The following is a 16,432-nucleotide window of genomic DNA, read 5'->3' on the forward strand; positions in this document are numbered from 1 at the left end:
TGTGTAGCCCTGGCTGTCCTGGAACTCACACTACAGACCAGGCTGGCCTTAAACTCAGAGCTCCGCCTGCCTCTGCCTCCCAAGTGGTGGGATTAAAGGCGTGCACCACCATGTTGGTTGATGACATTTAGTGACCTGTGACGTCTTCTCCACAGTACTCCTCGGAGGCTGGGAGTTATGATTTGAGTAAACCATCTGTCTCCATGGGGCGCCGAGAGGGACAGAAGCCTGCTTGTGACATTCTTGCAGAGATCGTGCCTGAGGGATGAGTCTCGGCAGGCTGTGTGTATCCCCAGAGCCTGGCTGTGCTTCATGCACACCCCCTCCACTGCCTTCCGATTCATTGTCTGTTAATTCCCCATGTGCCGCCTCCATCCTCCTCGGTCTTTCTGTTCCCATCCATCCCCTCCCGGTGTAGTGTGTTTCCTCCCCACCCACACCCTCCCATGCTGGCTGATTGGTATCTGCTAATTAATGTCACCAAAGCCTCTCTCCTACTCATGGACCTGATAAGGGAAATTGAATGTCCATTTCTATCTATCCTTTATTACCTCCGGCTTCCTGGGCCCCCACAGGCCGCCACATACCCTCTGTGGTACTGGAGACGTGGGTAGCAACAGACGTACAACTTAACCCTTGTGTCCTGTCGTGTCCCCCCCAAGGAGACGCAGTCACCAAAGTTCCCCCTAGGTGGTGGGTACAACCTCCTCTGTGATTGGTCACCTCTAGAGTCTGGCAGCCAGGTGGTGATCCAAGGCACAGGTTGTATGGACAGGTTCAGGGTTCATAATGGTGAGACTTAGAAAATAAAGATGAGGTCATTGGCCTTTAACTTCAGGGGTACCCCCCAAGAGGAAAGGCATTTGTCCTGGGTGGGTAACAGGAAAGTCACCCCACTGGCCCTAAGAGATGGGCCATCTGGGAACCGGGCAAGTCCAAAGAGAAGGAAGTAATAATGACTGTACTAATAAAGGTAGTGGCGGCTTCCTCAGTCATCCTGGGCAGGGGAATGGGGGCTCACTGTGCGCCACAAGTGGTGTGGGGTCTTCCTTCATACATGCCCTTTCATCCTCGCGACACCCACACATCACAAGCAATGAGTAGGCAGGGATTCGTCCGAAGTTAGCAAATTCTTTCACTAGCAGAATTGCCCAGAAACAGATTTCCTTAATTTCAGTTGCACACAGAACATGGTGCAAATGGCTTGTGGATTCTCTTCTCTCACCCCACCCCAGGCACTGGGAGTTAAAGTTAGGGCGTCACACATGCTGGGCAGGCACTGCGCAACTGCTCTGTATTTCTAGCCCTGTTTTGTTTGTTTGTTTTGAGGCGGGGGTCTGGTGTAGTCAAGGCTGGCTTTGAACTCCACATCCTCCTCCCAAGTACTGGTGCCCAGCTATTTCCTTCTCTCAATAAATCCAGCTTGCTCGAGTTAGACTAATCTCCCCATTTCTGGATGAGCCCCCCCTGAGAAGTTAGCTGCCTCCTGTTTAGTGGTTATGATGTTTGAAATTAGCAAACTTACTCTTCTCTGTGGCCTTCTCGTAAATCAGGCTGTTAATTGACTTTGCCTAAATCAAGTCCACACACAGTGCAGTCCCAGCATGTCACCGTCATCTGGCAGACACAGACCTTCGTCTCAGCATTAATAAGAGCTTGTGTGTCTGTCATCATCCATCCGTGTAGCTCACAGCCACTCGGAAGCGCCCTCTGCTCTCCTGCCCATTTCATGGACCGAGAGATCGGAGAGGTCAAGGTTTGCAGAAGTTGCGTGGCCTCCTCATGGTCAGCCCACAGCTGACCGTGGGCAGTCAGAGTCAAGCCCAGATCATCTCCCACAGCACACTGGACAAGGCAGTGTCATGATTGTGGAATCCTCTTAACCCCCATTTCTCCTCACTGGGGGGAGCGGGTAGCGTCCACGAGTGCTAGCTTCCAGAGTGTGTTTGCTGAGTCTTAAGTGACAGTCTAGGCAGCCAGTCTGGACACATGGGCTGACAGGCTGTCTGTCTATGGAGCTTTCCCCTCCCGGCAGCCTCTGCCTTTGGTCACAGGAGCTTCTGCCCAGGCCAATGGACAACTGAATCCTCCTTCTTGGCTGGAAACTGCATTAGAATCAGAATTGTTTTAAAACAGAGAGACTCCCGGGAGGGAGCAGAGCGTTAGAGGCCACCCTCAAATCCTGCTATTAGTTCAGCAGCTCCTTCCATGACATATGCACCTAATTAATCTCCAGATACTGGGAAAGACCTAGAACCAACAAGCATAGTGATAGTAACTGTCAACATTGACCCAGTCTTATTATGTAAGTCTTGCCCATGAATTCTGGTGTGACTCATTTACCGAGGGGGTGGAAGCAGCATCACATGGTTCCCCCACCCCGAGCAGAGATGCAAGGACACAGTCGTCCCCCCCCTCCACTCTCTCCCCCAGTCTGTCCTCCAGCAAGCCCCAGGGAAGACCCTGGGCCCACTTCTGATCATTGTCCTCTTCTCCCGCTTCTGCAGGCTTCTCGAATCTGTCTCTCGGGGACCAGATGAGCCTGCTGCAGAGTGCCTGGATGGAGATCCTCATCCTGGGCATCGTGTACCGCTCGCTGCCCTATGATGATAAGCTGGTGTACGCGGAGGACTATATCATGGACGAGGAGCACTCTCGACTGGCGGGGCTGCTGGAGCTTTACCGAGCCATCCTGCAGCTGGTACGCAGGTACAAGAAGCTCAAGGTCGAGAAGGAGGAGTTTGTGACGCTCAAGGCCCTGGCTCTAGCCAACTCAGGTAATGGTGGCCTGGGACCCTCAGCGGGCTTCAAGGCGTTTGAGGGAGCCTGGCAAGCTCAGGCTGTGGGTGGGGCTGGCTGGGATGGGTATGGGGTGATGGACATTGCTGTCATTGGTGAACACTGCGCGTTAGTCCTTTTCTCTTCCTGTGATAAAAAGCAGCCTACAGAAGAAAGGGTTTATTTTTGGCTTAGGGCTCCAGAGGGATAGAGTCCATCACCGGAATGGGGAGAGAAGGCTTGGTGGGGCAGCAGGAAGCAGAGAGGCGGCATTTCATCCACACACAAGGGAGCAGGGGGAGCGAACAGGAAGTGGAATGAGGCTATAAACCTCAAGGCTGCTCCTCTGGCAAGGCTCCACTTCCTGAAGGTTCCATAACTTCCCCGATACACCACCACCACCAGGGGACAGGACATTCACGTACATGAGCCTGTGGGGACATTTCTCATTTAAGCCACCCCACGCTGCAAGGGTGGCCTGGAGTTGAAAGGATCGTCGTGGAGGCCAGCGCTGGTTTTGTGTTTCCTAGGCCTTCTGCTGGTGGAAACCAAAGGATGCACATTCTGAGTCCGTCGCTAAGGGCTGTGTCTGCATCCTACCCCTTGAGCGTGTTGCTTCCTTCTGAGCCTAGGCGACCTAAGCGGTGCTCACTCCACAGCATATTTATACATCATTATGTTAACCACATACCCAGCACACAGTAGTGAGTACTCAGCTTGCTAAGTTGGCTATGACATGATGCACATTAATTCTTATTATAATCCCATTTTATAGATGTAGAGATTGAGGCTGGGAATTTGTCCAGAGTCACATACTGTTTAAAGATGTCAGGGTTAATCCAGATGTCGTGGCAGAGGCCTTTAATCCCAGCACTAAGAAGACTGAGGCAGGAGGATCTTGTGAGTTTAAAGCCAGCCTGATCTATATAGTTCCAGGCTAGCCAGGGCTACATTAGTGAGACCCTGTCCTAAAATATATTTTTTTTTAAATTAGAAAAAAAAAGTGTCAGAGTTAGGATCCAAGTCAAGGTCATCAAATTCTCAGATAACACAGTCTTAGACTGCTCTTTGAACCTTCCTATCACATCACCTGAGTACACAGACATCTAACCTCCCACGTGGATGGTTGTCTAGCATTAAAAAGTTTTGAGATTATTCAGTTTGCTAAAATTCCTACGACTTCAACTAGATTATCCAGGTGAGGCATTGGGTAATGGAGAGATCTGGCCACACTTAGAGCCTCTATCCTTCTGGAGGTCGTCTGCTGGGTGCCAGGAACAGGGAGAAATACAGGGTCTCTGGGTGAGAATAGTGCTACACATGTGCACATACAATCACAACCCTGCTGCAGGGCAGTACGTGGCAGAGTTCCTTGCTCTGGCCTGGGCCAGATGGACCTGAGTTCAAATTCTATCTCTGGGGCTGAAGAGATGGCTTAGCAATTAAGAGCACTGGCTGCTTTTGCAGAGGACCTGGGTTTAGTTCTCAGCACCCACATGGCACCTCACAAACTTCTAATTCCAGCTCCAGAGGATCCAACACCCTCTTCTGGCCTCCACTGACACTGCACACATGTGGTGCATACACACACACACACACATGCACACACACACACACACACACACACACACACACACACACACTATCCCTGACACTAACAGCATGACCTTGGTTAGCTCTGTCCTTGAGTGGGAGGCCTTCCCAGTACCTCCTTCAAGCACCTGTGAATATTAAAGATCAGCCGAGGATAATGCAGCCCAGTGCCTGGCCTAGAGGAAAACTCAGTAAATATTGACGATTGTCACCGCTCTTATAATGTCAGAGGAAATAGTGTTCCCAGCACACAGATGAGGGAAAGCTGGCTCCCAGGTAGAGACATACACACAGGCAGACTGCCGCTTCTCTGTGCGTGCCAAGCTCTCCCTGGAAAGTCTCATATCCGAGGAACTCCTTGAGTGGCTGACAAACTGGGACCATTGGTCACTCTGTGGCTTTGGAGCACATACAGGGACACTTGATGGCTCAGATCCACGTTACTCCATAGCATTCCCACCCTCAGCCACGTGGGTTTTGTTGTTGCTAGCTCCCCAGACTTACCCCTCTGGTGCCTTTCCTGACGTCATCAATCCTCCCCGCCCCCTCCTCAAGCATTGTCAGCCAATGTGGGCTCCACACAGCACAGCACAGCAGTCTGCATCAGAACTATGCCATCCCGCTCCTCCTCACCCTCAGCGTGCTCTTTCCACTGTTAATATCTTGCATTAGGTAATTTGCTATAATTAGCAAGCCAATAATGATTGGCATCTCTCTGGGTTTGGAGACCGTTTCACTCTGTAAGCCCAGGCTGGCCTGAGACTGACTGTATATCCCAGGCTGGCCTAAGACTCCTCCTGCCTCAGCCTTCTAATACAGGAAGGTATATACCACCCTCCCAGGCAGTGGCCCTTGCTTGCCCCCAGAGACTTCTTACTCCTATCTTCCATTGGTTTCAAAGATCCTAGTGCCTCGTGGTCCAGGAAGGAAGAACTGTTGGACGTGGACCTTGCAGGTCATAGCCTCAGGGCAGGACAGTTCACCCAGGAGCCTACAGCACATGTTGAATGGAAAAGCGATAGCCAGGAGACCACTGAGGTTTCCTGGCATCAGTACAAGGGCCCCTGGGGCTAAGTAGATGGGGTGACTCAGGGACCTGGCAGAAGAACGGAGCTCATCAGAGGCTGACCCAGCCCCTGGAGAGTATGCCAGCTGTCATTCACCTGCATCCTCGCCATCTCTAGGGCTCTTTGACAGCAGAAAAAAAAAAATTCATAGCTATTGATTTTGTAATTAACAGTTTATCAATGCCATTGATACAGACTCGCTGATGGATTGCGAAGAAATTGATCCTGCAGTGTTATTTTATTTCATTTTCGGTTGAAAGCACCTGCCAATGGTGGCTCCGTGGGGAGGGTGACGGGATGGGAAATGGGGTCAGAGGTGGCTCGGGTCCAACCCTGCAGGGACTCTGGAGAGTACAGACTGGGAGGAGACCCAGGGGAATCCAGAGCATCACTGGGACCAGCCAACTGGTGCAGCTGCCTTAGCAGTCTGGTGTCAGGCCACCCAGCATGCTCTGGACTTGCCTGCTCTTTTGAGGAATCCACAAGGTTGGCTCAGCTCCCTGTGTCCACACAACGAGCTTTGGGGCTGCAGTTCATGGGGGCCGCACAAGATGGTAACAGACAGTGGCTGGGTAGTTCCCCGACAGGGCAGGTTCTAGGAGATCGCCTTTGTTCTGCTCAGACCCAACCCAACTCTATCCCAGTGTTTCAGGTCAGGTGAGTTCATGGGCTACATTCTGACCCAATGCAGTGCTGGGGATCAGACCCGAGGCCTTGAGCATGCTAGGCAAGCACCATCACTGAGCTGTATTCCCACTGGCTCCCTCTGTCACCATGACCCTGTACTCCCTTCACCACCACTCCCCCCAAGCAGCTAGACCTTGATTTCTGCCCCTTTATATCAGATGTTCTGCAGCCAGAGTTGTGAGGTTGGCTATACCGCAGATGGGTGATACCCATGGCTCAGCAGATCATAAAGACATGATGGTGCCAGTGGTAACGGTAGTGAGGCTCCTGTGACGTGGGCACTTGATTGCTCTATACCCTTAGCCTGTATAACCCCCTTAACCCTATGAGGTAGGTATGACTAGGAAAATGGGAGATAGAGAAGTTAATTAACTCGCCCCAAGTCTCACGGCCTGCAAGTGAGGGACATAGGATACCTCCAGGGTATCCAACAGATCTGCCCATGTTCAAGCCCTTTCGGTACCCTCCTGGTGGTCTCTCTGGGGACGAGCCCAGTCCCACCATCGGTCTCTTGACTCAGCCCTGAAGTGAAGATCTTTATTCTTCAATAGTCAGCCTTTGAAGGTAGACCTGCTGCCGCCTGCTGGTCTGGCTTCCACTCCCGACGACGTGCCTTCCGCCCTGGGGCAGCCAGACCCTTGCCGAGGCTGACACCCTCTCCTGTGTCTGCAGATTCCATGTACATCGAGGACCTAGAGGCTGTGCAGAAGCTGCAGGACCTGCTGCACGAGGCGCTGCAGGACTACGAGCTGAGCCAGCGCCATGAGGAGCCCCGGAGGACGGGCAAGCTGCTGCTGACGCTGCCCCTGCTGCGGCAGACAGCGGCCAAAGCCGTGCAGCACTTCTACAGCGTGAAACTGCAGGGCAAGGTGCCCATGCACAAACTCTTCCTGGAGATGCTGGAGGCCAAGGTGTGATGGCCCCCCAGCACACGGATGGATGGATGGACACGATCCATGGTGGAGACCTCCACAGCCACCAGCCTCGACTTTCCACACCTGCATCGGGGGCTCTGAGCTGTCCCAGAGGAAGAGGTTTCCTGCTTCCTGGCCATGTGCAGACTCCTGGGGGACAGCAGATGGGGAGACGGGGATGGGAGGGCGGGGGCGGGGGGCTCATCTGTCACCCGCATTTTCTTTGGTATTTTTTCCTTCTCCATGGGCAGTGCTAAGGCTTGGGCCAGGGCTGACTCCCCTTAGGGCTGGAGACCACCAGAGGAAGCACCCCTCCCCACAACCCAAGAGGCAGCGCATCCATTTCCAGACCCCTCCCCATTCAGGACCTGGATGTAACCTGGATGAGCAGAGCTTAGTGTCCAGGACCCAAAAGACTTCGAGTGGGTTCTTCTGGAGGTGTTGGTGTCAGAGAGGGCAAGTCCCTTGGGGCAGGAGTGTCTCCAAAGGCCCTGCTTCTGTAGAGGTCTGTGGCTGCTCCTAAGGCTCTGTACCCCCTCGATCCAGCTGGCTCCCTCCCCTTCCACCTTTCCCCTTGTCCTGCCACACCTAGGGTCCAGTTGGTGCTCCTGCCAGCCCCAAGTGGCTACATCCCCCCTGTCCCACCCCAGAAGCCCCTCCCCTGCTTCCTGCCCCTACCTCAGCCAGCCTAGGTAACTCCAGGGCATGTACTCGGGAACTCACTGGCTCAGTAAAGAGCTGGGTCCTGTACCCACTGCTCCTGTTGCCTCTTCCTCCTCCTCTTGGGCATGGCCAGTCTAGAGACTTGTGGAAAGTTCAGAACCTGGCCCCATCATAGGGCACTCAGGGGCCCTCACTCAAGGTTAGCATCCTTGGTTGGGGTGTAGGATAGAGAGGCCCAGCAGTAGAGGGAAGAAGATGGAATGACATCTTGGAAAGAGCTCTAAAGGTGTCGTCGTCCCCGTCCCGTCCCGTCCCATCCCCGCCCCCCACCCCCGCTCCTCCCTTATCTCAGGCAAGGCTTTGTGCCACAGGAGGGTAGCCTGTTGACATTTACACCTGGGGTTGTTGGGTGTAGCTCTCCTGGGTCAATGCCTGGCAAGACCTGGTGGTCTGTTGTATAGGGTCCACCAACACATCCCACTCTTCCTGAGAGGCTCTGTCTTACTAAATCCCTTAGCCCTGGGCACATAGACAAAGTTTTCCTCTGATTCACCCACTCAAGGGGCAGTCCTGAGCTCTCACTGATGCTTAGGGGTTGGCAGAGCTGAAGGCGTTCATTCTGGGCAATGCCCCAGGCCACACCTATTCTGACCCCTTCCTGCAATGCAGGAGTCCCCTTTGTCAGGCTTTCTGTCACCTCCAACTGCTACCAGCTCTGCGTTCCTGGTGACATCTCTAGGAGCTGCAGGGACTCCAGATTAGAGGCTGTCCACTTCCCCAGAGTTGATGGTAAACTTTTTTAGAAGAGCCTCCCTCTCCCTGTCCCTTTGCCTACAAGGAATTGCATCTCACAGCCACTGGGTGAGTGGATGTCCAGGCATCCATGCCTCCGCCTGAGCTCTCGTAGTCCCTGATCCAAGGTAGATAACACTTTTGTACTGAACTGGATTAACCCTTAGGAGCTGGGCTTGGAGGTCCTAGCCTCTGACAGCCACTTCCAGCCACACTGCTGTGTCCCAGAATTGTGGAAAGAGGGTATTACCCCAAAAGTGATCCCACCTAGTCCTCAGCACTTCGGCTGGGCCTCCTTCCCATACCAGCAAGGTAGGACAAATGCCTGCAGCTGCCTGAGTGGACACTGATTTGGAGCAGTTAAGTGGGCCGCTTTGTGTCCATGGTCTACTAATGCAACTACCCCCCAAACGGAACCCTTCTCACCCGAGGGGGCTGCTGGCCCTCTGTCCCTAGATAGAAGCTGTATTTACAAGCAAAGAGAATATACTAGTGACAGTGGAGTGCCCTGTGGGAAAGCAGGGTCGCCTGGGCACCTGGAGTCAGAGAGGAGAGCCAACTCGTTCAAAGATCAGCCAGATGGGTGACATCTGTTTGCCAGGATGCTCAGGAAGGGAAAAGTGAGAGACGTCTCTCCATCACCCAACTCCCTTATTCAGAGTAAAACCACAGGCTACCATTCCTGGAATGCTTGGAGAGATCACCGTTCACAGCCGTATCCTCAGATACAGGTTACTTCAAACCAGGAAATCAAACCAATCTTGGAGGAGGTACTGGCTGGGATCGATTTCATTCCTTTGTCCCCCTACCCTTTCTGAAGGATCTGGATGGTTTTGTCACGCCTCCCGGTTTTTTTTCATACACTGATGACTTTCCAGGGCCATAACTAAGGATTATGAGGCTCTCGTTTGGGGGTCAGCAGGGTCAGAGCCTATGCTAGCTGCCTGGTCCTTCCTCCAGTCTCCGCTACCCATGGGAGCCAGATGGCCGGCGAGGATGACAGACTTGTGATGAGGAGACCGGAGGGCCCAGAGTCCAAGCCCGTGGAACAGCACCAAAGAGAAGCACTATGTGGAGAGATTGCTTTATTTTCTGATAATGATAGCGTGGCTGGAATGGCTTAAGATGTATATATTTTTTAACCGGCAGTCCTTCCTGCCGCCTCACCTTCCTGTATGTAATTCTTGTATGTGTTTCCCCACAGCCCCCCCCCCCCATGTAAAATCACATGCCCTGGGGTTCTCCCATCCAGTCCCATGTATCTGGAATCTAATAAATAGGGAAAGGTGTGTTGAGTTTTTCATGCATTGTCTGTGGGAGTACACTGCCCTCTGGACAGTATCACCCTTAGGACTCGGCGTTGATAACTGGAGAGGCCAGGGAAGAAGTACAAAGTACCTGGGCCTGGGGGACAGGTAACGTGGCTATTGGAAATGTGAGTAATACTTAGCCTAGCATGCAAGAGGCCAGTTCAATCCCTGGCATTGCAAGACATAAAGTGTAATTGGCAGCAGTCGGGAGTACAGCTTGAGACATCTGTGCCGGTCAGAGAAGCCCCGCTACTGCCCTCTGCGAGGCACCTTTCCACAGGTGCCAGAGAGGTGGGGTATCCGCCCCATGTGGAGCACAGCAGTTGCCTAGGCTGCTTCATGTCACGACCTGAATGTTTCTAGGTCCCCGGTGCCTTGTTCAAAGAACTGAAGTGCCCCCAAGCTGCAAAGTCAGAAGGAACTTCACCCAGGAGCAAAGTGATAGTTCAGAGCAGAGGGCTGCTTTGCAGCAGGCTCCTTGAGTACTCAGAGGCCCCTGGTGACTGCTCAGGACCTCCTTTTATGGGCAGGAGGAGACGGTTGCTAAGGGGCACGAGGTGAGTGGTTCCCTGTTTCCATCGACAGACGTGGATTATGTAAGACTTCACTCACTGCTCATATGCCCGTGATGCATCTGGTTTTAATCATGTGCATGTTCACCTGTACGTAGGCATAACATGGTAAATAGGGTACATGCACTCAAAACCGGTTCAGCCTATATTGGTGCTTGGTCTCTAGTTTCCAGATAGGTCCTGGGACGTGTTTGAATAGTCACTGACCACAAAAGAGGAGTCACTAAGGAGTTGCTAGGGGAGGAACAACTTACTTCTGTGTTTGAAATGGCATGTATCTGCAACTTGTTGGGAGAGGGGAGTGTGGATAGCTTGACCCAAGCAGAGCCCCAGGCTCGCCTGCCAACACCAGGAGAACCTGGAAGGATTATAACAGGATGCCTTTTGTTACAAGTAAAAGACATCCCATCTTAATTGGCTTATGGGGAATTATTCCTACAGAGGGAGGGAGGAGATGTGTGTGTGTGTGTGTGTGTCCCTCACCGAAGTAGGAGGGACAGGACATCGGATCAGGTTTGACCCAGAGTTGTAAATTCAATGTAATTCTGGTTCGACTTTTTTTTTTTTTTAAGGAGGTTTATTAGATTGGCTCACATGACACAGGGGCTGTCATACAGAGGATGCTGTCGCTTTGCAGTCCTCAAGGCTGGGTGCCTCATCAGTCCCAAGCTGGTGTGGCCTGGAGGACCCCTGGGGAATGGCTCAGCTTTTCTGAATCAATCCTGTCCTGTCTTCTTCTTCTTTAACCTCTTTCATGGTAGCAAGAGGCTGTGGGTTTTTGATTTCACACCCTGGGAGGGAGTGGAGAGAATCTCACTGCAAATGTGGGAAGTGTCTGGGCCTCATCCTGAACCCCAGGGTTTGGGGCCCCTTCCTTGAGGAATCACTAGCCATCCGGGGGTGAGTGAATCCCACTCAATGGCATGCCACTAAGCAACTGCAGAGGAACAGACCCCATACCTGTGGACAGCTCAGAGCATGGCCAGCCTTCAATGAACTATGAAAGCCACCAACAGGTTCCTACCACAGTCTATCCTCTAATTCCAGCGCACTGGGACGCACACAGTGGGTATCCATGCTGCTTCCTTGGGGAGGGGGGGTGGAAGAGGAAGAAGAATCGACCATAACTCACTCACTCTCTCTCTCTCTCTCTCTCTCTCTCTCACACACACACACACACACACACACACACACACACACACACACACACACACACACACAAGCTGGAAGAGCGGAAGAGCAGGACTGGCATCTGTTGAGGTGGGGAAGACTTGGTGGGAGGTTCAGGGCCAGGTAGGAGAATCCATGAGAAGTGGAAGATGTTATTGCTTGTCTAGGGAGACACCATCAGGGCAAAGAGTGGTGTGCCAGCTAACTAGGAAAATGGTACGAGCTTCCTCAATAACAGATTCGGCATGAAAGCCTTTGCCGGCTGTGGGTTCCCTTTCACCCCCGACTCGCAACCTCCACTGTGCAGAGACGAGCCCACTCTGCCAACCCCACCTGCTGCAAGGTTAGTTACCAGTTACCAGTCTGAAAACACTTACATGGAAAATTCCAACAATAAGCAGCTTGCGAGCTTTAAATAACTGTGTGTGTGTGTGTGTGTGTGTGTGTGTGTGTGTGTGTGTGTGTGTGTGTTGAAGACAGGGTTTCTCAGGCTAGCCTGGAACTCAGAGGTCCACCTGCCTCTGCCTCCCGAGTGCTGGGACTAAAGGCGTGCACCCGATTCTAAACAACTTTTATTGCATCGTATTGTTGATTGTTGTATTCATTAGTATTACTTGTACCTTTACCATAGTGGTGTGTGTTTGTGTGTGTGTGTGTGTGTGTGTGTGTGTGTGTGTGTGTGTGTGTGTAGAAAAACAGTATTGAGGAACATGTCTGCATTGGCTACAAGAGGACCGTGATAAAGGTAATTCCTCTTCTGAACCCTGCTTTGTGGAGAAGTAAGGACTCAGTGGCCTCCTTGTATATCGTTATTGGCCAGCAAGAGAAATAAGCCCAAAGGCATCTTCTAGTAAAGATCTTTCCTGGGAAAATCGGAGCTGTGACTCAGGAGCAGTGGGAGTGCCCGGAAGCTCTCTAGACTCTGTTTTTTATCATTGACTTTCACTTCCTTTGATTTCTTTTTTATTTTGTTTTTATTTTATTTTATTTTTATTTTTTTGAGACAGGGTCTCTCTACAGAGCCCTGGATGTCCTGGAACTCACTATATAAGCCAGGCTGGCCATGAACTCATAGAGATCCACCTGCCTCTGCCTCCCCAGTGCTGGGATTGAAGGTGTGTGCTACCATATCCAGCTACATTTTTTAAAAATTGTATTATTATTATTTTGTGTGTGGGTGTGAGATGTGGGTGTGGGTGTGCATGCTATGGCGTGCACATGGAGTTCAGAAGGCAATCTTATGGAATTACCTCTCCCCTTCCACCATCATATAGGTTGTGGGGATTGAACACAGGTTATGAGGCATTCATTATCGGGCGGCAAGCGCCTTTGCCCGCTGAACCATCTCGATGATCGATGGCAGAGGGTGAATGGGAAAGAGAGAAGACCACATATTGTAGGGGTCCTGGCTTTGTCAGCCTTGAGGCTGTCCAGCAGTGTGGGAAGAACAGCGGCAAACATTGGCGAGTTCCGGAGCATGGAGTGATGGGTCAGATCTATCATTGGTTACAGGAACGAGGCAAGACTTTTGGTTCAAGGATGGCAGGATCCCAGGAGCCAGCATACCTTCTCCCCTTAGTCTTGTGTAATGGAGCCTCACACTGGGCACAGCCACCCATGACCAATGTTGACAGGATTCTCACTGGATCCTACATGTGTTTGATGTGGCGACCACAGCCTTTACTTTATAGGGAACAAGATTTCAGCAACCTTAAGGTTACAGAGAACAGTTTCACACTCAGAATTGTACAAGTCCGAACCAAGTCTCTCCCTTGAACCCCCATAGTCACTGAAGGATTGAGTGTATAGTAGCCACTCAACAAATTCCTCCATCTTCACATCTTCCTTGGTTATGATGGAGCCACAGAAGCCATCTCTAGACACAGGTATCAGCTCACACCCTGCCAGGGCTAGCTCATAGGCATATCCATAAGGACACGTGTGTCTGGGAAGGGTTCTAAACATTTCTTGGAGGATCCCTAGGTGCCACATAGCCTGTGTGTACCAGTGGGGCCACTGGAGGAGGCATTGCTCTACTGGTTTGATAGTTAAGTGACCACCCTAAGCCATGCCCCATGGGAGTAACTAAGTTCAAACCCTGTTGTGGCCTTCAGCCCACATTCATGGGACAAAGATATCAAGACTTTCAATCTTATTTTTTTTATTTTTATTTTATTTATTTATTTTTTGCTGTTCATCTTTAAAGAAAACATTGAGTCTAACCTCGCGGTTGGTATTGTGACTTTTTTTTTTTAACCATCATCCTAAAGGTCCTTGGGGGGGAAAGCTTAGATTCATTCAAAGCAAAAGTGATCTCAACTATGCAACGTCCAAGCTTAGTGGTCAGACAGGAGTACATGTCTCCAGACATCCCAGACAGATCAAGAGGGCAGCCCTGGGCTTGCGGCATGGGGGTGGAGATGGCAGAGATTTTGCGATCCTTGAGCCGGGTCTCTTGGGAGCAGACACTAGCTAAGACTGCTTTTCTAGTCACTGGGCTCCTGTGAGGTGGGGACTGGGGAGGGGATCTTAGCATTGGGTACAGAGGAAAGCTGGATTACCCTGGCCTGGCCCTGGTCAGGGGCCTGTGTCCTTCTTCATTCTGTGCTCTATGCGGCCAAACTGGGGTCCCTGCAATGGGGGAGGGGTAGGAGGCTAATAGATGAGAGGGACCCAGTGGGGAAAGTGTTGGCTGGAAGGGAGGGACTTTGACTCTGAGGAAACATTCCTGGAAGGAGACCAAGCTCCTCCAACTTCCCCTGGAAATTGCTTTGTTTAATATGCAAAGTACAGCTGTGTTCAGAAGACATCTCAGCATCCATCACCCTATGCAAATTCCGACCCTAGGGAAGAGAAGCCCCTGTAAGTCACTCGATTCCCCTAATCAGGTGTGTGTGGGTGACAGCAGTGTGCCCAAGGGACAGCATAGGGCAGGGCAGGCAACAGCTTACCACAGGCAGAGACTAGATAAGGAGAAAAAAAAAAAGTGAGAGGTTGTCCTGGGTGGATGGGTCTGCAGGTCTGTATCCATGCCCAGTGGTCACTTGCACCCCTGGCCCTCTAGGTCTTGGATACAGGATGGAACTGATATTTTAGGCAACTAAAAGGTGAGGGTCTAAATAAGCTGCTGCTGACTGGGACAGTGAGTCAGAAGCCTTCCCTGGAGTACAGGGGATGTCCTTTCCCTGCCCAGGGAAAATGGTGAATTTAAGGACCTGGCTGTGGGAAATGGGCACCTCCACTCAAACCTACCACCATCTGATCCTTAGGCTACAATCTTCAGAGACAAGTGTACGTCAGCTTGGGAGCCTCTCCAGATGAAATACACAAGGCTAGTTAACTTTGTTTTAAAGACACTTTATTTCTAATTACTGTGTTTGTGGGGAGTGGGGTACGCCCATGTGAGTGCAGTGACCTTGGAGGCCAGAAGAAGGTACTGGCTTCCCCCTGAGCTGTAACTACTGGCTGCTCACAGCCCAGTGTGGGTGCTGGGAACCAAACTGAGGTCCTTAACTGCTGAACCATCTCCCCAGCCCTGTTTTTGTTTATTGAGACAGGGTCTTGCTGTAGCCAGACTGCCTGCAACTCACTGTTTTTAATTAATTAGATGTGTTTGCGTGTGCGCTCACACGCATGCCATTGTATACATGTGGAGGTCAGAGAGCAACTTATGGGAATCTGTTCCTTCTCTCCACCATATGGAACCCGGGGGTTAAATGTAGGTCATCAGGCTTAGCAGCAGGCACCTTTACCCCCCGAGCCGTCTTGCCAGTCCACGACAAATTGGCCTTGAACTTGCCATTCTCCTGTTTCAGCATCCCAAGAACTAGGATTGCAGGCATGAGCCACCACACCTGATGAGGCTAGTTAACTTTGCATTTCAGGTAAGCCATGAGTACATTTTTCCTAAAGTGTACTCTTACGCTGCGTGGGCTTATGTTTGGTTTATCTGAAGGTCAAGTTTCACTAGCCTGTAATGATAGTTGCCGATTCTGGAATGCACTCATTTGGTTTTGCACATGTCTAACTGTTCAGTCCTGGAAGGGTCTCATTTCCCTCTCTTCCTTCCATTTCCATGCATCTGTTCTTGACACAGAATGCAGCCAGCCAGCCCTCTCCTGAGTGGCCCATCTCAGCTGTCTCTTTTGTAGGATTAACGTGTAGAACATGCATAGAACAAAAACAGCAAAACTCACCAAGAAATCAAACAAGCTAATCAACACATGGACAAATGAAATGAACAGATAATTCTCAAAAGATGACATACAGGAGGGCTGGGGACACGACTCAGTGGTTAAGAGCACTGGCTGCTCTTTGAGAGGACCTGTGTTCAGTTTCCAGTATGCACATGGCAGTTTACAACCATCTGTTACTCCAGTCCCAGGGAATCCAGTGCCTTCTTCTGGCTTCCACTGTCACAGTATACACTACACATATGGTGCACAGACATACATTCAGGCAAACCCACTCACACACATAAAATAACAACAAATAAAAAATCTCAAAATAAAATGAAGATTGAAACTATTCTAAGATCCCGTCTTGCCCTTGTTAAAACAGCAGCTCTGCAGAAAACGAGTAACAACAAGTGCTGGAGAGAACATGGACAAAAGTGAAGCTGTGTGCCGGTGAAAATGGAAAGCAGTCCAGCCACTCTGGAAATCAATATGGTGGTCTCTCAAAAAACTAACAGTAGGGCTTCTATAAGGCCCGGCCACTCCACTCCTGGGTATCTATCCACAGGACTCCAAGATGACCGACCAATCACAGAGATAACTGCACATCAGTGCTTGGGGTAGCATTACCTGCAACAGTAAACTATGGAGCCAACCTACGTGTCCAGCAACCGAGGACGGCTGAGGAAAGCATGGTCCACATGTAGTGGG

General features: G+C 51.2%; 1 protein-coding gene across 1 annotated transcript in view; it reads left to right on the top strand.

The window, feature by feature from the left end:
- Nucleotides 1-7,815, top strand: part of Esrrb (estrogen related receptor beta) — a 51,571-nt gene extending 43,756 nt beyond the window's left edge. The window contains exons 5-6 of the mRNA XM_059279597.1: nt 2,508-2,777; nt 6,798-7,815. Of these exons, the coding sequence (XP_059135580.1) occupies nt 2,508-2,777; nt 6,798-7,042 (515 nt within the window). The 3' untranslated portion in view covers nt 7,043-7,815. The remainder of the gene's footprint in view (nt 1-2,507; nt 2,778-6,797) is intronic.
- Nucleotides 7,816-16,432: the final 8,617 nt, after the last annotated feature.

This window comes from Peromyscus eremicus, chromosome 14, assembly GCF_949786415.1.
Source record: "Peromyscus eremicus chromosome 14, PerEre_H2_v1, whole genome shotgun sequence".
NCBI lineage: Eukaryota > Metazoa > Chordata > Mammalia > Rodentia > Cricetidae > Peromyscus > Peromyscus eremicus.